Source organism: Crocodylus porosus, unplaced genomic scaffold, assembly GCF_001723895.1.
Source record: "Crocodylus porosus isolate Cpor-Errol unplaced genomic scaffold, CroPor_comp1, whole genome shotgun sequence".
Classification (NCBI taxonomy): domain Eukaryota; kingdom Metazoa; phylum Chordata; order Crocodylia; family Crocodylidae; genus Crocodylus; species Crocodylus porosus.
In genome coordinates, this window is record NW_017728931.1 from 41,588,653 (window position 1) to 41,604,638 (window position 15,986).

General features: G+C 40.9%; 1 protein-coding gene across 1 annotated transcript in view; it reads right to left on the bottom strand.

The window, feature by feature from the left end:
- The window catches only part of TMEM178B (transmembrane protein 178B), a 339,581-nt gene extending 331,330 nt beyond the window's left edge, over positions 1–8,251 (bottom strand). Inside the window, exons 1-2 of the mRNA XM_019544677.1 lie at positions 8,034–8,251; positions 6,174–7,742 (exon numbers count right to left, since the gene is read on the bottom strand). Of these exons, the coding sequence (XP_019400222.1) occupies positions 6,174–6,555 (382 nt within the window). The 5' untranslated portion in view covers positions 6,556–7,742; positions 8,034–8,251. The remainder of the gene's footprint in view (positions 1–6,173; positions 7,743–8,033) is intronic.
- Between the last annotated feature and the right edge of the window lie 7,735 nt (positions 8,252–15,986).

A 15,986-nucleotide genomic window follows, 5' to 3' on the forward strand; every position in this document is an offset into this window, starting at 1 on the left:
AAAAAATGCATTTCTATTAGAGTCCAATGCACCTAAAATACTAATACTAAAATACTAAGGTGTTTTTGTTTTTTTCTATATGCACCAAGTCCTGCTCCAACTTATACTTATGGAATACCGCTGGTTTCATATGCATGTGCATTACACTATCCCAGAAACTGAAACTCTCTATAGTGAAGCCATCCTTAGATTCTTGTGAAAAAAGAACTGTTTTACTTGTTCATTCAAAATATACATTGATAGAATCAGAAAAATCTCCTTAATGAGAACTGCTGTTGCACAAAATCTATGCTCTCTTAAGTCTGACACCTTCAAAACTGAGCTTAAGTGGGATGCAAATGGTGTACTGGCCTCGTCTAGCTCCCCACACAGGGACCTGGAAAAAGACCCTAAAGACCTCTGAATTCAATAAAAAGCCTTTGCCAGACTCCAATAAGAGCACTACTGAACCCCAAGTGAGGTCCTTTTTATAAATGGTACACGTGAAATAAAGGACAATTGTTTTAGTCGTTTATAAACAAAAAATACATGATTGCTTTAAAATTATGAAGGACATGTTAAAAACAAATGTCTTTATTAACCTAGCAAAATATTATGATAAAAAGTGGACTTCAGATAAATGAAGGATATTGCGGGAAGTAAATCTTTCCACTCCTACAGCTATTCTCAGTAGCCTTTCTTCAAACTTGTCCAATTTCACATAAATTATCCCTAGTGATGGTTAGAGTAGTCTTGTTATAGCTTTTTTGCTCAATTGTGATACACCTCTGACAAATCTATACAGAGTGCTTTCATTTCAGAATTCTTGCCCATTATTTAGCGTGGAGTTAGACTGCATAGAAATTGGGTTCTCCATTTCTGTGGTGACACGGGTTAAATAAACTCATAATAAAATGTTTTTAAAAATACAAAGTAACATGATTTCCCTAGATTTTTGTGAGGGTGGATTTAAGATTACTGCAGTTATTCTTGAGTAACCAGATTCTAATGGCAGCAAACAGAGATGACAGCCCAGAGTCCAGGTAGTTTTAATTGGCGGTCTTCCAAAAGCAAAATGATAGGTCTTCTGACTGGTAATTGTCTAAGTGGAATGGTCTCAGGATATTGTGAAACTTCTTCATAGGTTTTATTGTACCTATATTACAAAATTATTTAATTTTATTTTCCTCCTGTTTTCCCTAACGTTTAGTACAGGACAAATGTTTGGTCAAGGCAGCCATGTAATGTAGATACATCCCAATGAAGAGGGTCCCAATTTTCTTTTCAGGTACTTTCAGTCAAACACAAGAGATTGTCAGCTGATGAATGCAGAGGCAGGAAGTAAACGCCTCCTTTTGCTTACCACTTACTGCACTGAACTGACAATTATCTACATTGTGGGTTTTTGCTTGCCTGCTTGTTTTTCTGTTTCCTCTAGAGAATCATTGCTGAAGGGTGGAACATTAGTGCTGTGCTCACTGTGAACCTAGAATTCACCAGTGATGTAAAATTAATTTGGAAGAGTACACAGCCACCATAGGGCTGGAAGAAGCCTAGCTTGTTAAGCTACTTTCCACAAAGGCTCCTGAAGGGCTTTCAAGATCAAAAAAAAGCCCTAACCACACTGAAGAGGATAAGTTTAATTACACCCAGAGACAAGAGGCCTGTCTTCAAGTTCTTACTCCAGTAAGTGATCTTTACTGAGAACCCTCAACCCATCATGTGAATAAAGATTACACAGGTGAGTTAAAGTTAACAAGACTTGGCCCCTGTTTGTTCACTTGCATGTAATAATGTTCTTCTTAGCCATATTTTCTGTTGTCTTCCTTATTTTTTTCATTGACATTAATGAGAAAGAGAATAAAGCGTGATGTAGCCATGATGCTCCACAAAATATGCAAGGCAAAGGTTTATCCCACCTACAGAGCTGGTCCACTAAAAGTTATCACCCTAAGAAATCCTTGCCTTAAAGAGAATATCTTAATTGCCCAGTTTTGTTTGGAGGCCTTTTGTCTGTCACATTTATTTGTCAGTTTCTTTTTGTGTAAATTTAATTGCGGAAATACTAGTATGTTTCGATTCACTGTATACCAATCTAGCGGTATTATTTCAAAATCTTCCAGATGGATCAATGGGAATATATAAAAATAAAGGGGAGGAAAAAAAGCATGGTATAACATTTATGCATTAAAATCGCTGCCTTTTGATAAGAAAATGGAGGTAGCATGTTTTCAGTCATGACAAAAAAACTATACACAAGATCTTGATATACTTGTAAAAAGCAAAAATAACAAATAAAGAGCAGAAACAGAGACCTGATCTAGAATGTTCCGAACAGCCTTGGCTTTTAAAACCATCAGTGTCTTAATGTTTCAGTCCTTCATAAAGACCAAACCCTGCAACTGACCTGCACTTCCACCTCTAATCAAGTTCAGCAGCAGTTCTACAATCAAAACAACTTCAAGATATTTTCAAAAGTGGGAGACATTCTTAATGCCCTGCTAATTACGGACTACACACTACAGACTTCAAGTAAAACTACTATTTTCAGTACTGGAAGTTTTTTTTCTGGGAAATGATGCATGGTTTGTTAAAAAATAAGTAGATTATAAAAGATCCTCTCCACCTTTCAAAAGAACTCTTAATAGCATTTGCATATAGTACTGTAATAATCGCACAGTACTGTAATACTATACAGCAACCAATATTTGGGGCTAGGGCCTGCATTGATTTATGCAGTTCATCAATATGCACACTAGGTGAAATTCACATTTGACGGAGGGACAAAGCCTTATGCACTAAGGGAAGTGTTAAATCGTGCTAATTACATGCTTTCCCTCTGCACAGATGGGAATTTCATCTACAGTAACACTTGTACCCTACTTTTCTAGCTGAGGCTAAAAGCAAACATTTTATTGGTCCTGGAACCAGTTATGCATGTGTTTCTCCTGAAATAAAACAGGCCCAGGATTGGTGTGTATACACAATATCCTCTCAATTACGGTTTAGGGAACAGCTGAATGACCTGCCACTTTTCTGCCATCAATTCAATGATGCAACGCTGGGACAACCACTGAGACACGCTTCACAATGTCCTGGGACAAACTATTAGCACTTTTCATACCGTGAACTTTTTTAGGGTTTGTACCAGGACAAACGTGGGCACCTGGACTACCGCGCTTTGTCTTGAAAGAAGACAGTTTCTCCTGAGACGCGTGTTAACTACTTGTATCCTCAATGGTACAGGCATGGCAAGGTCATTCATAACCCTTCATGTTTGCACATGGCATGCTTTGCCTAACCCCTGCTTAAGTTGTTGCTTCTAGATACACATCAGCAATGGAAGCAGAATCAAACAAGGAGTGTGAATATATCTGGACGGAGCTAAGAATACGTGCCTCACATCAGAACCAAACACTGTTCTCTCAACCTGACAGCAATGGAAAAAATACTCCTATTTTCATAAACTGATAGTGGAACTTAGACAAATGCTGTAACATCTGTGCTTAGAATATGAAACAGGGACATTATTTATTTCAGTTCCCTTACAAGGGTATGGGGTGCTTCAACACATATACTGGTATATATACTAAATTCCTTTTTCACTGATTGCAGGATACAAAGATTTTTTTAATGGGTTTTTTACATTACTTTTTTCCTAAACAGGAGAAAAATCCTTTCATTCTCGTTGATATTTTAAGTATCTAACTGTTTAAATAAAATGACTGTCAATCCTATAATATGATGGTTCAGGATTTATTTTCGAGTAAGCTAAAGCTTTGGATTGTTGAATTCTTGTAATCTTCATTCTTCTGTTTTAATTTTCAAAAATACCAAGGTTTAAAGAAAATAGAATACTTTTCATAATGATTCAGAGATGTTATAAAGATATATAGTCATTCAAAGCAATCCCCATTTTCACTGTTATATTGACATTTGACTTAAAGTGGCCTCCTTCTTTTAAATTTCCCCTTTTACATGCAAAGAAAAAAGTTAAATGCATACTGCAAAGCTTTGAGACAAATAAAATATTGCTTAAACACTCAGTTTTAAACACCATATGGACCGGATTTAGAACCCTATCAGCAAACAGTCGCAGGGATACAATTGTTCGGGCTTCACCTATATGCATAAATACCCAAAATGCACGCATGCTTTTGATCACTGCACAAGTGCTAACAATTGCCTAACTGACCATGGGTATGCAATCCAATTTGCAAGCATGTATTTTGTGCCTGAGTCCATAAATTAGACACCTGCCTTCATTTGAAAATCTGCCTCTGTATGCATAGACTCAACTGAACATACACACATACAAAAGTGGAGCTTCTGAAAATCAATTCCCCCTGCATTTCTGTTCCTGAGTTCAAGATCTTTCTTTTTTCCTGCCTTCACTAACACCTAAAGCAGTAGTTCCCATATTGATTTAAGTGTTAAATGATTTCAAGAGCTCTAGCAGGGGAAGTACAGATTCCTTAACTCAGGCTGCAGGAAGCAAGTGAAGGAAGAACTGATTTTCACATATGTTGTTATAAAAATGAAATACGTGTCCAGTACTTTAGACTCTATTTTAAATAGTATTAGCACTAGAAAAACATGCTGGATTGTCATCCCAGAGACTGAAATTCTTTGTTTATCCATTTCCCAGGCACAATACAAGCCATGGTATGAGCAACCCCAGCACTGCCACACTAGTATTCTTGAACCTTAACTTGGAGGAATTACATTAATCTTTGGCCTGACTGCTATGACTGCCAATCAGGGTGTCAATGTGATGATAGGTCTTGGATGTGGTCACCTGTCCATTGCAAATTGGACTGAAGCCACCAATTCATTTTATATAAGCCATTAATCAGCAACCAGACACTAATGACTTTTGGTCCATAACAAACTAAACTGGATTTGAACTGATAATCCTAAAGTGGTAATCTCCAAATTCCATTACACATATGCTTACGCTTTAAAAATGCAAATGCTATTAGCCTTTGCAATTTACTTTTAAAATAAAACAAACTAAATATATTGATTAATGTAACATGTTACTGTACATGTAAATAGCTCCGTCGAACATTTCTGCATACAATGCCATAAAAGGGGAAGAGAACAGGCAACCCCCCCCCCCCAAAAAAAACCGGGGAGGGGGAGGGTGGGAGGATAATGAATACATTTTTAAAAACCAAGTATTTAAAAAATATATTTATAGTACAAGAAACAATCCATTTATTGTTGTGAAAATACATTCCTCAATGATTCTCTGAAAGCAGCATAACATCACTGTGTGGAAGAAGGGAATGGTTGCTGTTTTATTCTGTGGGGATAACATAGTACAGGCAGTAAGGATGCTGTAATCCTGAACTGGAATCCTAATCATCTTTAAAAAATAAATATTTTTCACAGGACAGAGAGGATGCTTAACAAATAGTTGCTCATGCTGCACTTTGGATCAAAGAAATGTTTGAGGCAAACTGGCTGACCATAGTTAACTAGTTCCTGAAAGAAAAAATAGCACAATGATGCTACTGGCATCTCCTTCTACAAAGAAACAAGATTTTTTTTTAGATTATTTTTTAGCTCTTGGTTAAATCAATTTCAATTTTTTACAACTTGAAAATATTCTGAAATCTGAATAAATCACAAGCTGTGTTCTCTCTCTCTCTCTCTGGCTTTTCCCTTTGTTTACCCCCCTTCTATGGCTAGAAGAGGTCTGTGTGCTTACTGTAAGCTGTGTGATTTGGGACCAATATATCCTTTTGGAGCTGATTTGGTGATCAGGAATAATAAAATACCTACAGTCTAGGATAAAAGAAAAAGAACAAAAAGCTGAGCTGAGTCAACAGGGTCAGACTATGAATGTTCTAGTTTGGAAACTATCATTTAGTTTATGTGGAAGGCACTCAAATACAATGGTGGTGGACAGTCTTAAAGAAGTTTTAGCCAGATAGAAGGACCTTCCCTGTATCAATTTAACCAAGGCATTCTGAATTTTCCCCCTTTTCCAAAACTCAGCAGTGAAGAACTGGACAACCTACAATAAACAATTATCCCAAGGGTTTGTGAGATAAGATACCTGAAGCTCTGAAAACCTCATTGCCAGGAGAGGTCAACAGCTGGGAGTGTTTGCTGTGAGGCTGGACCATATGGCTCAGTAAGGTTCTGCAACTTAAAACAGCTTTATTTGGAAAAATGGCCCTTACCTTTAGCAATCAGCTCCTCCAGTTCTTGGTCAAATCCTTGTCGGTGGCATTTTCTCCAGAGCCCCATGTTCGTCGAGTTATACTGTCTGTTGCACTCATCAGCTGCACTCATAGCAAAGAGCTGCCTCCTGTTTCTTGCCAAGAGGAGTTTCCCTTCCCAGCGGTCCAACCTAGACCTGCTGGCCCTGAGAGGCAGGTTATTGTTGGAGTTATAAATGAAGCCAGGGTCGTTTCTCTTAGTAGTGATGGTTTTGCACCTCTCCCTGTGCTTCCTGGCATCAGTTTCATACCAGTGGTCAGAGCAGATTGCCACAGCCAGCATGCCCAGGGCACACAAAGCTAAAGAGAGGCCAGCATAGAGCAGCAACCTTCCAGCAGCCATACCTCAGCTTCACAGAAACACCATGGACATCTTCACAAAAGGGAAAGCCCTTCAATGGGAGACCACACAAATCCTCCAGGAGCAGCTGCAGGATGTCACTGGACAGAGTCCACCTTAAATGTCAACAACTGTGGTTCACATCCAAGTGGCTGAAGACACTAGAAGCTCAAAAAAGTTCTGCCCTGGAGAGAGTCCTGGGCCCTCATGTGTCTCTCTTGAGGTTCAAGTCTTTCAGTGCAGGGCATGCAAGGAGGATACCGGGCTACAGTAAAACAGCTGGGAGCCCAGTGAATCACCTACAGAGGTGTCTGCCCCTGTGCATGCACACAAAAGTTAACTGTGGTTGGGGAATAGTCACTTGAAGTGATTTGAAGGCTATGGCTGTGCATTCAGTCCATTAAGTTCATTCGATCTGGCTAGCTCAGAGAAGGATGGCTTTAATATCATCAGGTTAACTATCACATCACAGGAGCACAGGACAGAAGGGGAAAGTTCGGTGGCCAGAAATCTTCTGATTTCAAACAGCCAATTATCCTGATTTCAAAAATCCATGATTTGCCTTTTCTTTGTCAGTAGCTCAGAAAGAGCACCGTCTGGCCGGCTGGTTTGTCTGAAAGCAGGGTCGAAAGGAAAAATGGGTGGTGGATGCTTTAATTTCAATCCTGGGTTTAAAAAAAAAAAAAATCTTTCCAGGTCTCATAAGAAATTCAGGCTTGCGGGGGCCTTTCCATTAAGCAGACTTGGTGGAGATTTGCAGCAAATGACATCTTTGTTTCAAGATCACTTCTCCTTCTCTCCCAGCTGTGCTGCTCGCAAGGTTTGTTTTGTTGTCTCTGCTGTCATCAAGGCAACCTAATGCTAACAATTTCTTTCCTTGACTTGCTAAAGCTCAAGTGTACCAAATTACTAACAGAACAGCGGTTCTGCTTTCTCATCTAAAGTAACGCAGCAACCTCTCTGGTCCTCAGTAGGAGTGTGAGGCAGCTGGAGTGTGGGGGTTGGAGGAGATGCAGGATTCACCACCATGGATTGAGCCTGTGCCAGTTAGGCAGCAAATAAAGCAGTCCTAGAGCCCAGCATCTTTGTGTGGCTTTTTTCCTCCCTTCTGTTATTGCAAAGCTTCCTTTTTCACCACAGCTTCAGTTTCTCAGGCGAGGCTCTCTTAGCCACACAGGCACATTTCCCATCTGCAAAATGAAGGCAAGCAGGCAGGGCTACAGCTGATTAAAAGGATGGTAAGGGGTGGAGGGAAAAACCCCCCCAACCAATCTAATAGGGGAGGGGGAACAGCCTCTAACAGTTGTCAACAGCTTTCAGTCTGCACCATTTCTTTGACATATGGCCTGATCTCCACATAGAAGCCGAGAGCTCTAGCTCAGCAGCTTCATGCAATTCATATCCCCAGCATCAGCAGATATATATTCAGACATTTTTTTCTTAAATTTCCATGCCCTGTCTCTCTAACGGGAATAACTCACCCATCTTGCAGAGGTCAGGAGAAACAGAAAGGAAGCTGGAGTCCACAAGCTTTAGAAATCTCATTTCACCGTTTTTAACCCAAATAAGAATGAATCCAACCTTCTGTACACCAGGGAATCTTTCCTTGTTCAAACACTGAGCCCTGCAGCCTTGGCTAAAGCCTACAGACACAGAATACAGAGCACTGAGCCAAAAGCCAGTGATGTCACCCATGCAACGTGAGACTCATTTCTTATTTCTCTAGCCTCCTTAAAGATAAACTGCACCACTTCACAGACAGGAAATGTCTAAGTCTTACTTTCTTAAAAGGGGAAACAGGTAAAACCTGGATCTACCTGAATCCTTATGGATCGTGAAGATTGTTACTCCATGCCCCCAAATCTCATCACCAAAATACAAAACAAGTGTAGCTGTTTCCTAGTGCACTAAAAAGTCTGACCTCTGATATCTCTCAGGGCATAAGCTTCACAAAAAAAAACCCCCAAACAAAACAAAAGAACAAACAAACAAAAAAGAGCACCTGAATTCTGTGGGAGCATCAAATTTTGGCCTCTATGCATTCAAATTGTCATGTTCAAAAAGAAAAATAAAGTATGGTCACTTCTACTGCATCAAATCATTTTGGACCATGGGATATCTTAGAACATGAACATCACAAAATCCAGGATCTGGCATATGGATCCAGTAAGCTCCATCCAATTTTTGGCCCTGACCCAACAAATTTCATGACATGAATATAAAACAAGTATAGACACTCCTACTGCACCAAAAATCCAGACCCAGATACATCTAAGAGCACAAGCACTACTAAATTTTGGATCCACATGGATCCTTGCAACTCTTGGCCCCCACAACCCATAGTGTATAATCTAAAGAGAAAACAAGTGCAGCCACCTTTATCTAGAAGGACTGGGAATCCAATTGCCCAAGAGCACTGAAAACAAATAGATTGGGTGCCTATGACCCACCAGTGTTTAACACCAACCACTCAAACTCAAATTCAACCCTTGACATAAAGAGAGAAAAAGTCACAGCTCCTAGTGCACCAAAATAGCCAGATCCTCTTGCCAAACAGCTGCTTCATAAAAATACAGTGCTGGGTCCTAAACGTTTTTGGCCCCACACTAACCCACACTGTACTATTACATCAGGCAGCATTTGTGTTTCTCCTACTTTACCAGAGGTGGCTAACCATGTTAGTCTGATGTCAGGCAGACGGTAGGGCAGGATTTGTCTACTTAACCAGACAAATCCATGCTCCAATGCACTTAGAGTTTCAGAACAGTTCAGCAAATTTAAACACATAAACTTAAATATATGTTGGCTACCCTAAATTATCTTTGGTTATGTTTCAGTCAATTCATGCCATGGTTTAAACAAGGGCTATCCAACTTTTAAGTGACTTGGGGTCATTGGTGAACATGTAGGGGATGCACATGCACCCCCTGAGCATGGCGGTGCGCACCCTGAGAAAAGACAACGCCGGCAGTGGTTGCCACTCGCCACCCCCTGCTGGCAGCGTCTACAGGCACTCCGCAATTGCCGCTGGCTGCTGCCAACGCTGCTGGCAGCATCTGCAGGTGACCGTCTGCCACCATGTTCCCACTGCTGACAGCACTGCCACTGCCTGTGGGAGCTCGCCGTGCTACCCCAACCTTTGGGGGCATGCGATACTCATGCTTGGTGTCGCACTAGTGGGGCTCATGGGTCACTGAGCCACATGCTGTATAGACAGCCCACCCATTGCCCTGCATGCCTGCACCCTGTTCTTCCCCCATTGCAATACTCTGCTGCACCACATGGCCCCGGCTTCACCTGGATGGCTTCACGCTGTGCCACACAAGCCACTGAGGCAGCACAATGAGAAGGAGGAAGGGGGAGTAGCAGCTGGCTCCGACCCATAACTTAACCACTTGCTGGCCACATGCAGTCTGCCAGTTGGACAGCCCTAGGTGAAACCTTGGTAGTAGAACCCATGCTTTTTTTGGATTCCAAAACACACTTGGAACCAGGTGGTTATAATGGATTAGGAGAACCTACCCCTGGCCTTACTCTGAGCAGGCTTTAGAGATTCATGGACAAAAGTTTTCTGGATCCAGTATAACTTGTGCATCAAATCTGCCTCAGATGTGAATGTGTCAGAGCCTGGGTTTCTCTGGGCAAACAGAAGTGGCTACATGTTACCTATTATGATAGTTAGGGACCGAATTCATGGCAAAAGTACAGTCTTTTAATCTTGCGTGTTCCCCCATGCACACCTTGCTCCTTCCGCCCCTGTCCCACCCCGGCTAATTAGTGGAGGACCCTGACACTGGAGGACCCTGACACTCCCTCCCAATCAGCAGCGAAGCTAAAACTGTAGTTTTAGACATGGCACCGTTTTTGCCTCCCCGACAGTCAGCAGCAAACAACAGAGCCACCAGGGGTCCCTTGGCCAATCAGTGGGGGGGAGCAAAACCAGCACCATATTTAAAACTGCAGTTTTTGCCTCCCCGCTAATCAGGACCAAGCTGCACACAGGGCCCCTCTGCTAATCAGTGTGGGGAGGGCGCAGGGGAACCTGAAAAATTAAAGGAGCCACAGCCATGTCCGCCATGAATTCAGTAGGTCCCTATTGATAGTAGAAGACATTTGGATGGGGCAAAAAATAAATGAGTAAGTAAAATGGTAGGATCCCCAAGACGATATATAATAATGGACATGCTACTGAGCAAATACACAGAGGTCTGGGTTATTACAGTACAGCTGAAGCAATTCTAGCTGCAGGTAGGAATTTAGGGCTTGGAATAAAAATACAGCAAAATCTAGGTGCTAAATGCATATTTTGTTGGTTCCTTTTTCCACTTGGGAAAAGGGCCTGAATTTGGTAGGGCGTTAGAACCTACTTCATTTTTCTCTCTCTCAAAAGTAGAATTATGAAGAGTGGGGCCAAAATCAGCAGAATCCAGATCTCAAATCTCGTACTCCGCTAGTATCAGGCACAAATGCACTAGAGCCACTGGAATAATCTGAGTTGAGAATTCATTTTCTATTTAGACAATAGAAATAGGGGGGGAAGGCACCTATCAACATCCAGGTATCAGATGTGAATGTGTGTGGAAGGCATGCTCTAGGATACATCAGAGGCTGGATTTTTAAAAAAAATTTTTGCAGTTAAAGTAGCTACTTTTGTTTCCTTTTTTGTTTCACAGTTTGGGGCTCGAGGCCAAACACTGGTACATAAAACCAGGTTTTATCTTTTTCCCTGAAAAGGCATGTTGGTGGCAGTCTCTGTGCAATTTTTGCTTGTATTTGTAGCACTATCTATATCCTCCCTCAAGTCGCTTTTAATATATAAATGCATCAGGAAATGCTGGATTTCAGATTAGCCTCAATTTAACTCTCAGAATTAAGCCTTTTTCCCCCCATTATCACCACCGCCTCATTCTTTACAGAAGGGGCAAAATACTGCTTGTTGCAGACATTACAAACATTTTCTCCATCTCCTCTCAGGATTATTGTAGGCAGCCCCATCTCAGCACAAACAGATCATTATTAAATTCTCTTCCTACCCCACCCCCGCCACGCCACAGAAAAAACAATCACTGTGGATCCTCTGATGAATGCAAGCGGAGAGAAAGATATATAGAGAAAAGTACACATGCACCTTGGATGCTACATCTCTCCAGTAAATTAAGTATGCCTTGAGAAGAGTTAATAAATACGAGTTTTAATCAATTTAAATACAAATATGCAATTTCAGTAAATGATCTCAACAAGAGCTGAAGCATTTCTATCTGCAGACTGTTTCCTATGATGTATGAAGCAAGATAGGACAGAGGTGCAATGAGAACATGTCTGAAGGCATGGGGCAGAGAAACAGAGTCCAAGGATCCCATTCAGAACAAATTCATTGTGACAAGCTGACTGTATTGCCTGTTAGACCTCACCACAGATGTTATCTCCAGGATAATGACAGTCTATTCTCCCTTTCCTTGCAGGATTGTTTCAGCTCTCCTTAGCACCCTTCAGCCACAGCAGCCTAATGCCTTTTCAGAAAGCTTCAAACAAAGGCAGTGAGAGAGAATGGGCGCAGGCATTTGGTTGTGGGGGCGGACTGGAGCCGGGAGGAGTGGAAGGGAAGAGTTTCTTGGAGAAATCATTTGTAATTTGCTTTTCTTCATTTTTTTCAAATCAAAATGACCTCCACCATATTTTTCCTTTTCTTCTTCCTCCTATTTTTTTCCTTTTAAAGAAAAAGAGTTCAGTGCCATCTAGTGGGGGAGGGGATCAAACAACTCAATGCACTTCCTGGTACAGGGATCCCAGCTGCTGACTCAATTTATTCAAAGAGCAGGGCTGAGCTTCAACATTTCCCTTCGCGTTTGGTAAAATCCTCTCTTCAGATGGCCAAGGGATGAGGTTTATCCCACCGGGGCTCCATCTTTGCCTATCTGAGCCTCCTACTGAAGTCTGGGGTTTCTTAATGTACTCATTTTGAGAAGCACTATTCTGCAGAGCATTTAGCCACTGTAATTACAGGGATTCAACTAAAAAATAAGGACCACAGCAAACCCAAATTCAAAATGTATATATATAGCATGACAGTAGTGCCTAGATCCCAGTCAGGCACTGTACAAACACAGAGTAGGATATGCACCCTGTGTCTCACGGACTTTGGCCTAGTTCTGTTTCTCATGTATGCACCTCCACTTAGGTCCTGTCCCAGGATGGAAATCTCAGTAGGAAAGTGCTAGGTGCCTACAATCCCTATGCAGTCAGTGGTGAGATTTCAGTACCTCTGAAACATAATTCAGAGTTAGGCACGAAGACTCTCTATTCTTAACATAAGGTGAGATAGGTGCCCCCAGAGGGTGTTTCAGAGTGCCCAGACCCATCTAGAGCACTGATTCTCAACCAGGGGACCACAGCACTGTGAGATCCTTTCAAGGGTGACAAAGGGTACCACATAATGTCAGCACTGTTAAGTTTAAAAACATGATTCACAAGATAACCCAGACATTTCAAACAGAAATCCATAACTCTGGTCTTTCCAAGTTCTTTGCAATAGAAAAACTCCTATATATTTTTTGCCTACAGAAAGAGTAAAAACTAAGAGTTGGCATTTTCAGAGTAGTGCTCAAGTCTATCCATGGTAGCTCAAGTCTAAAAAGGTTGAGAACCAACCATGGGTCTAGAGTTAGCCAAAATGAAATTCTACAGACAGGGGCATATCTGAATTCTCACTCATCTCCAGAAGTTAGGCACCCAAATCTCACCTACGACCTGAACAAGCACCTACAGGTTCAGTTGGGATCTCTCTCTACAGCCTAAACATGCCTTGCAACAAACTCTAAATGTTGGCATAGGCTTCAAGGAAGCAAGCTCTAAAGGCACCTATTAGTTCTTGAGTGCACAAGTAGTGCAGAATCAAACAGGTTTAACAGAGCAGGGAGAGAAAGGATGGTCTTGATGTTTAGTGAGTTGGGTCTCAGAAGACAGGTACTCAAGGTTTCACTCTGCTACAGACTCCCTGTATGATGCTGCATAAACCATTTGGGGTCACTTAAGTATTTTAGTGCTCAGCTTCCATTTATCCATGGATTTCAGTGCAAGTTTAGCACCTGTATAGAGTTAGATGCTTAAAAGACTTTTCAGATCTGACCCTTAGTATCTTTGTCACAGTTTAATTGTCTTTTGCCTGTCTTGTCTATGTAGACCAATGAATGGTTTTCATCCAGCAGTGTATGGACCCCTGGGAGTCTGAAGACTGTCTAAGGGGTCCACGAAAGATGACTATATCAGTCAAAAGTATGTGAATACACAGACTTACAATTCAAAAGGGTCCACACCTCCATTCAAAATTTCCAAAGGGGTCTGCAAATGAAAAGAGGCTGAAAACCACTGATGCAGACTGTAAAGTCTTTGAGGCAGAGACTATCCTCTTATGTTGCATCTCTACTATAGTAGCATCGGAGTTCTCAACATGGGGGCTGCAGTGCATAGAATGAACATGAACAGATGTCAGAGGCTTGTAGCCATCTTGCTGTTTCATACTGTTAATGGGACTAGAGAGTCCTGACTAGACTCCAGCCATGCAGAAGATAGTCCCCATATGGAAGAGGCACTGCAGAATAACAAAAGGTTAAGAATTACTGGCTTAGCTCTAATCTTGGCTAAAATGAACCCAGTGAGACCCCCAATCTTGCTAGGACCTCTAAAAATTACTGTACTATGTAAAGTATAATAAGGTATTCTAATTTTTCTCATTTGGAACATCAAATTCTACCCATTATTTTTACCTTGAATTCCTAACTTACAGTCACATTTTTAGTACATTTTAGCCAAAAATTAAAAAAAGCTGTGATACTTAGTTTCAGGTTTTAGCATCCTATTTCACAAAAGCATACATGAATATATAACTTACGTGTTTATGCAAAAAAATATGAATTCCACATTCCTTGTTTGATTGGAATGATCAGTACAGCACAATGTCAAATGTTATGAGAGAATTCACTCATGCTTTCCAGAAATTCATACATAATAACAAATCAAAGGATGAAGTCTCCTTATGGAAGGCCAAACATTTCTTATTCTTTTATGAATTAAGTAGCAAGATAAGATGTTATATGCATAATATTAATATTATATTGACAGTTTTACAGAGATTATAAAACAAAATAGCAAGCATTTTGCTCAACTAAATGTCTGTGGTCCAGATAAATTTCAGTTATGTTTAAAGCTACTGAACATTTCCCCTAGGGTAGTAAGCAACTGGTTTATAACTTGTGCAATAATGTTTTAGCTAGTCCCTCCTTAGTCATCCCTGCACACACCATCTACCAAGTAAGGTAACTATCCACAAAGTTTTTCTCTAGATCTATAGATACTACATCCAGAAAAATCTATGTTAAAGCTGCAAAGTTAAACATGAATAACTTGGTAAACACCCGAATTAAACTTCCTATGCAATATTCATTCATCTATCTTTGCATATGCATTATGATATGATCTTTAATTACAAGATATTTTTTCCACAGGACCCCTGGTTTATTCAGTGCACAGGATGGATGTTTCTCAGTTAATGAACAGCCATTCAATATTTCTTTTTATCCTTATCTTTTAGCTTGTGGTGCATGTATTATTTACGGCACATCATCCAACTCTTGTATTGAATGCAGAACGATTGATTTCCTCATGGGCTTTTCTCTGGTGGTGCTCTTATTGTAGTACCACAGTTCTTTATAAACATCAATGAATTTATCTTCACAACACCACTCTGAGTTGAGGTTGTGTTGTTATCCACAATTTACAGAGGGAGAAGGGGGCACAGAGATTAAAGCCAATATTCTCAAAAGCATCAACACATTTTGGGTTCCCAACTCAAGAAGACTGTGACCAGAATTTGCAGTCATTACCACTTTCCATGTTCAGAGCATATCACCCACTAACCTCAGCCACAGCTGTGCATGCTCAGTGCATCCAGCTGTGTCAGGCTGAGTTCAAAGAAACCCAGAGGCCACCTGGGAAAAAAAAAACAACTACTAAGTTTATGCGACTCCCTCGGCCTCTCACAAGAACTTTGTGACAGAGGTGGGGAAAGAATCCAATTTTCCAGAAGAGCATTTACTATCTTAATCACAAGATCATTCTTCCTTTTCCTGCAGTCCCTTGCCAAGTACCACACACCCTCCAATTCTGCAACAAATGAAGCAGAGGTCCTACATGAACAGCATCCTTCACTACAAAATCCTGATTCATCCCCAAAGCACAAGCAAACCTGTAAACAAAATGAGGCAGGACTCCTGTAGAAAAAGAAGTCTGTAATCATGCAGTTAAAGATATGGTAATATGTACATGCTGTGGGGAAGGGGGAATTAACATTCCACAAGCAATGTAATCAGGGCATTTAATAGATTTCATAGACATTAAGGCTGGAAGGGACCTTGAAGATCATCAAGTCCAGCTCCCTG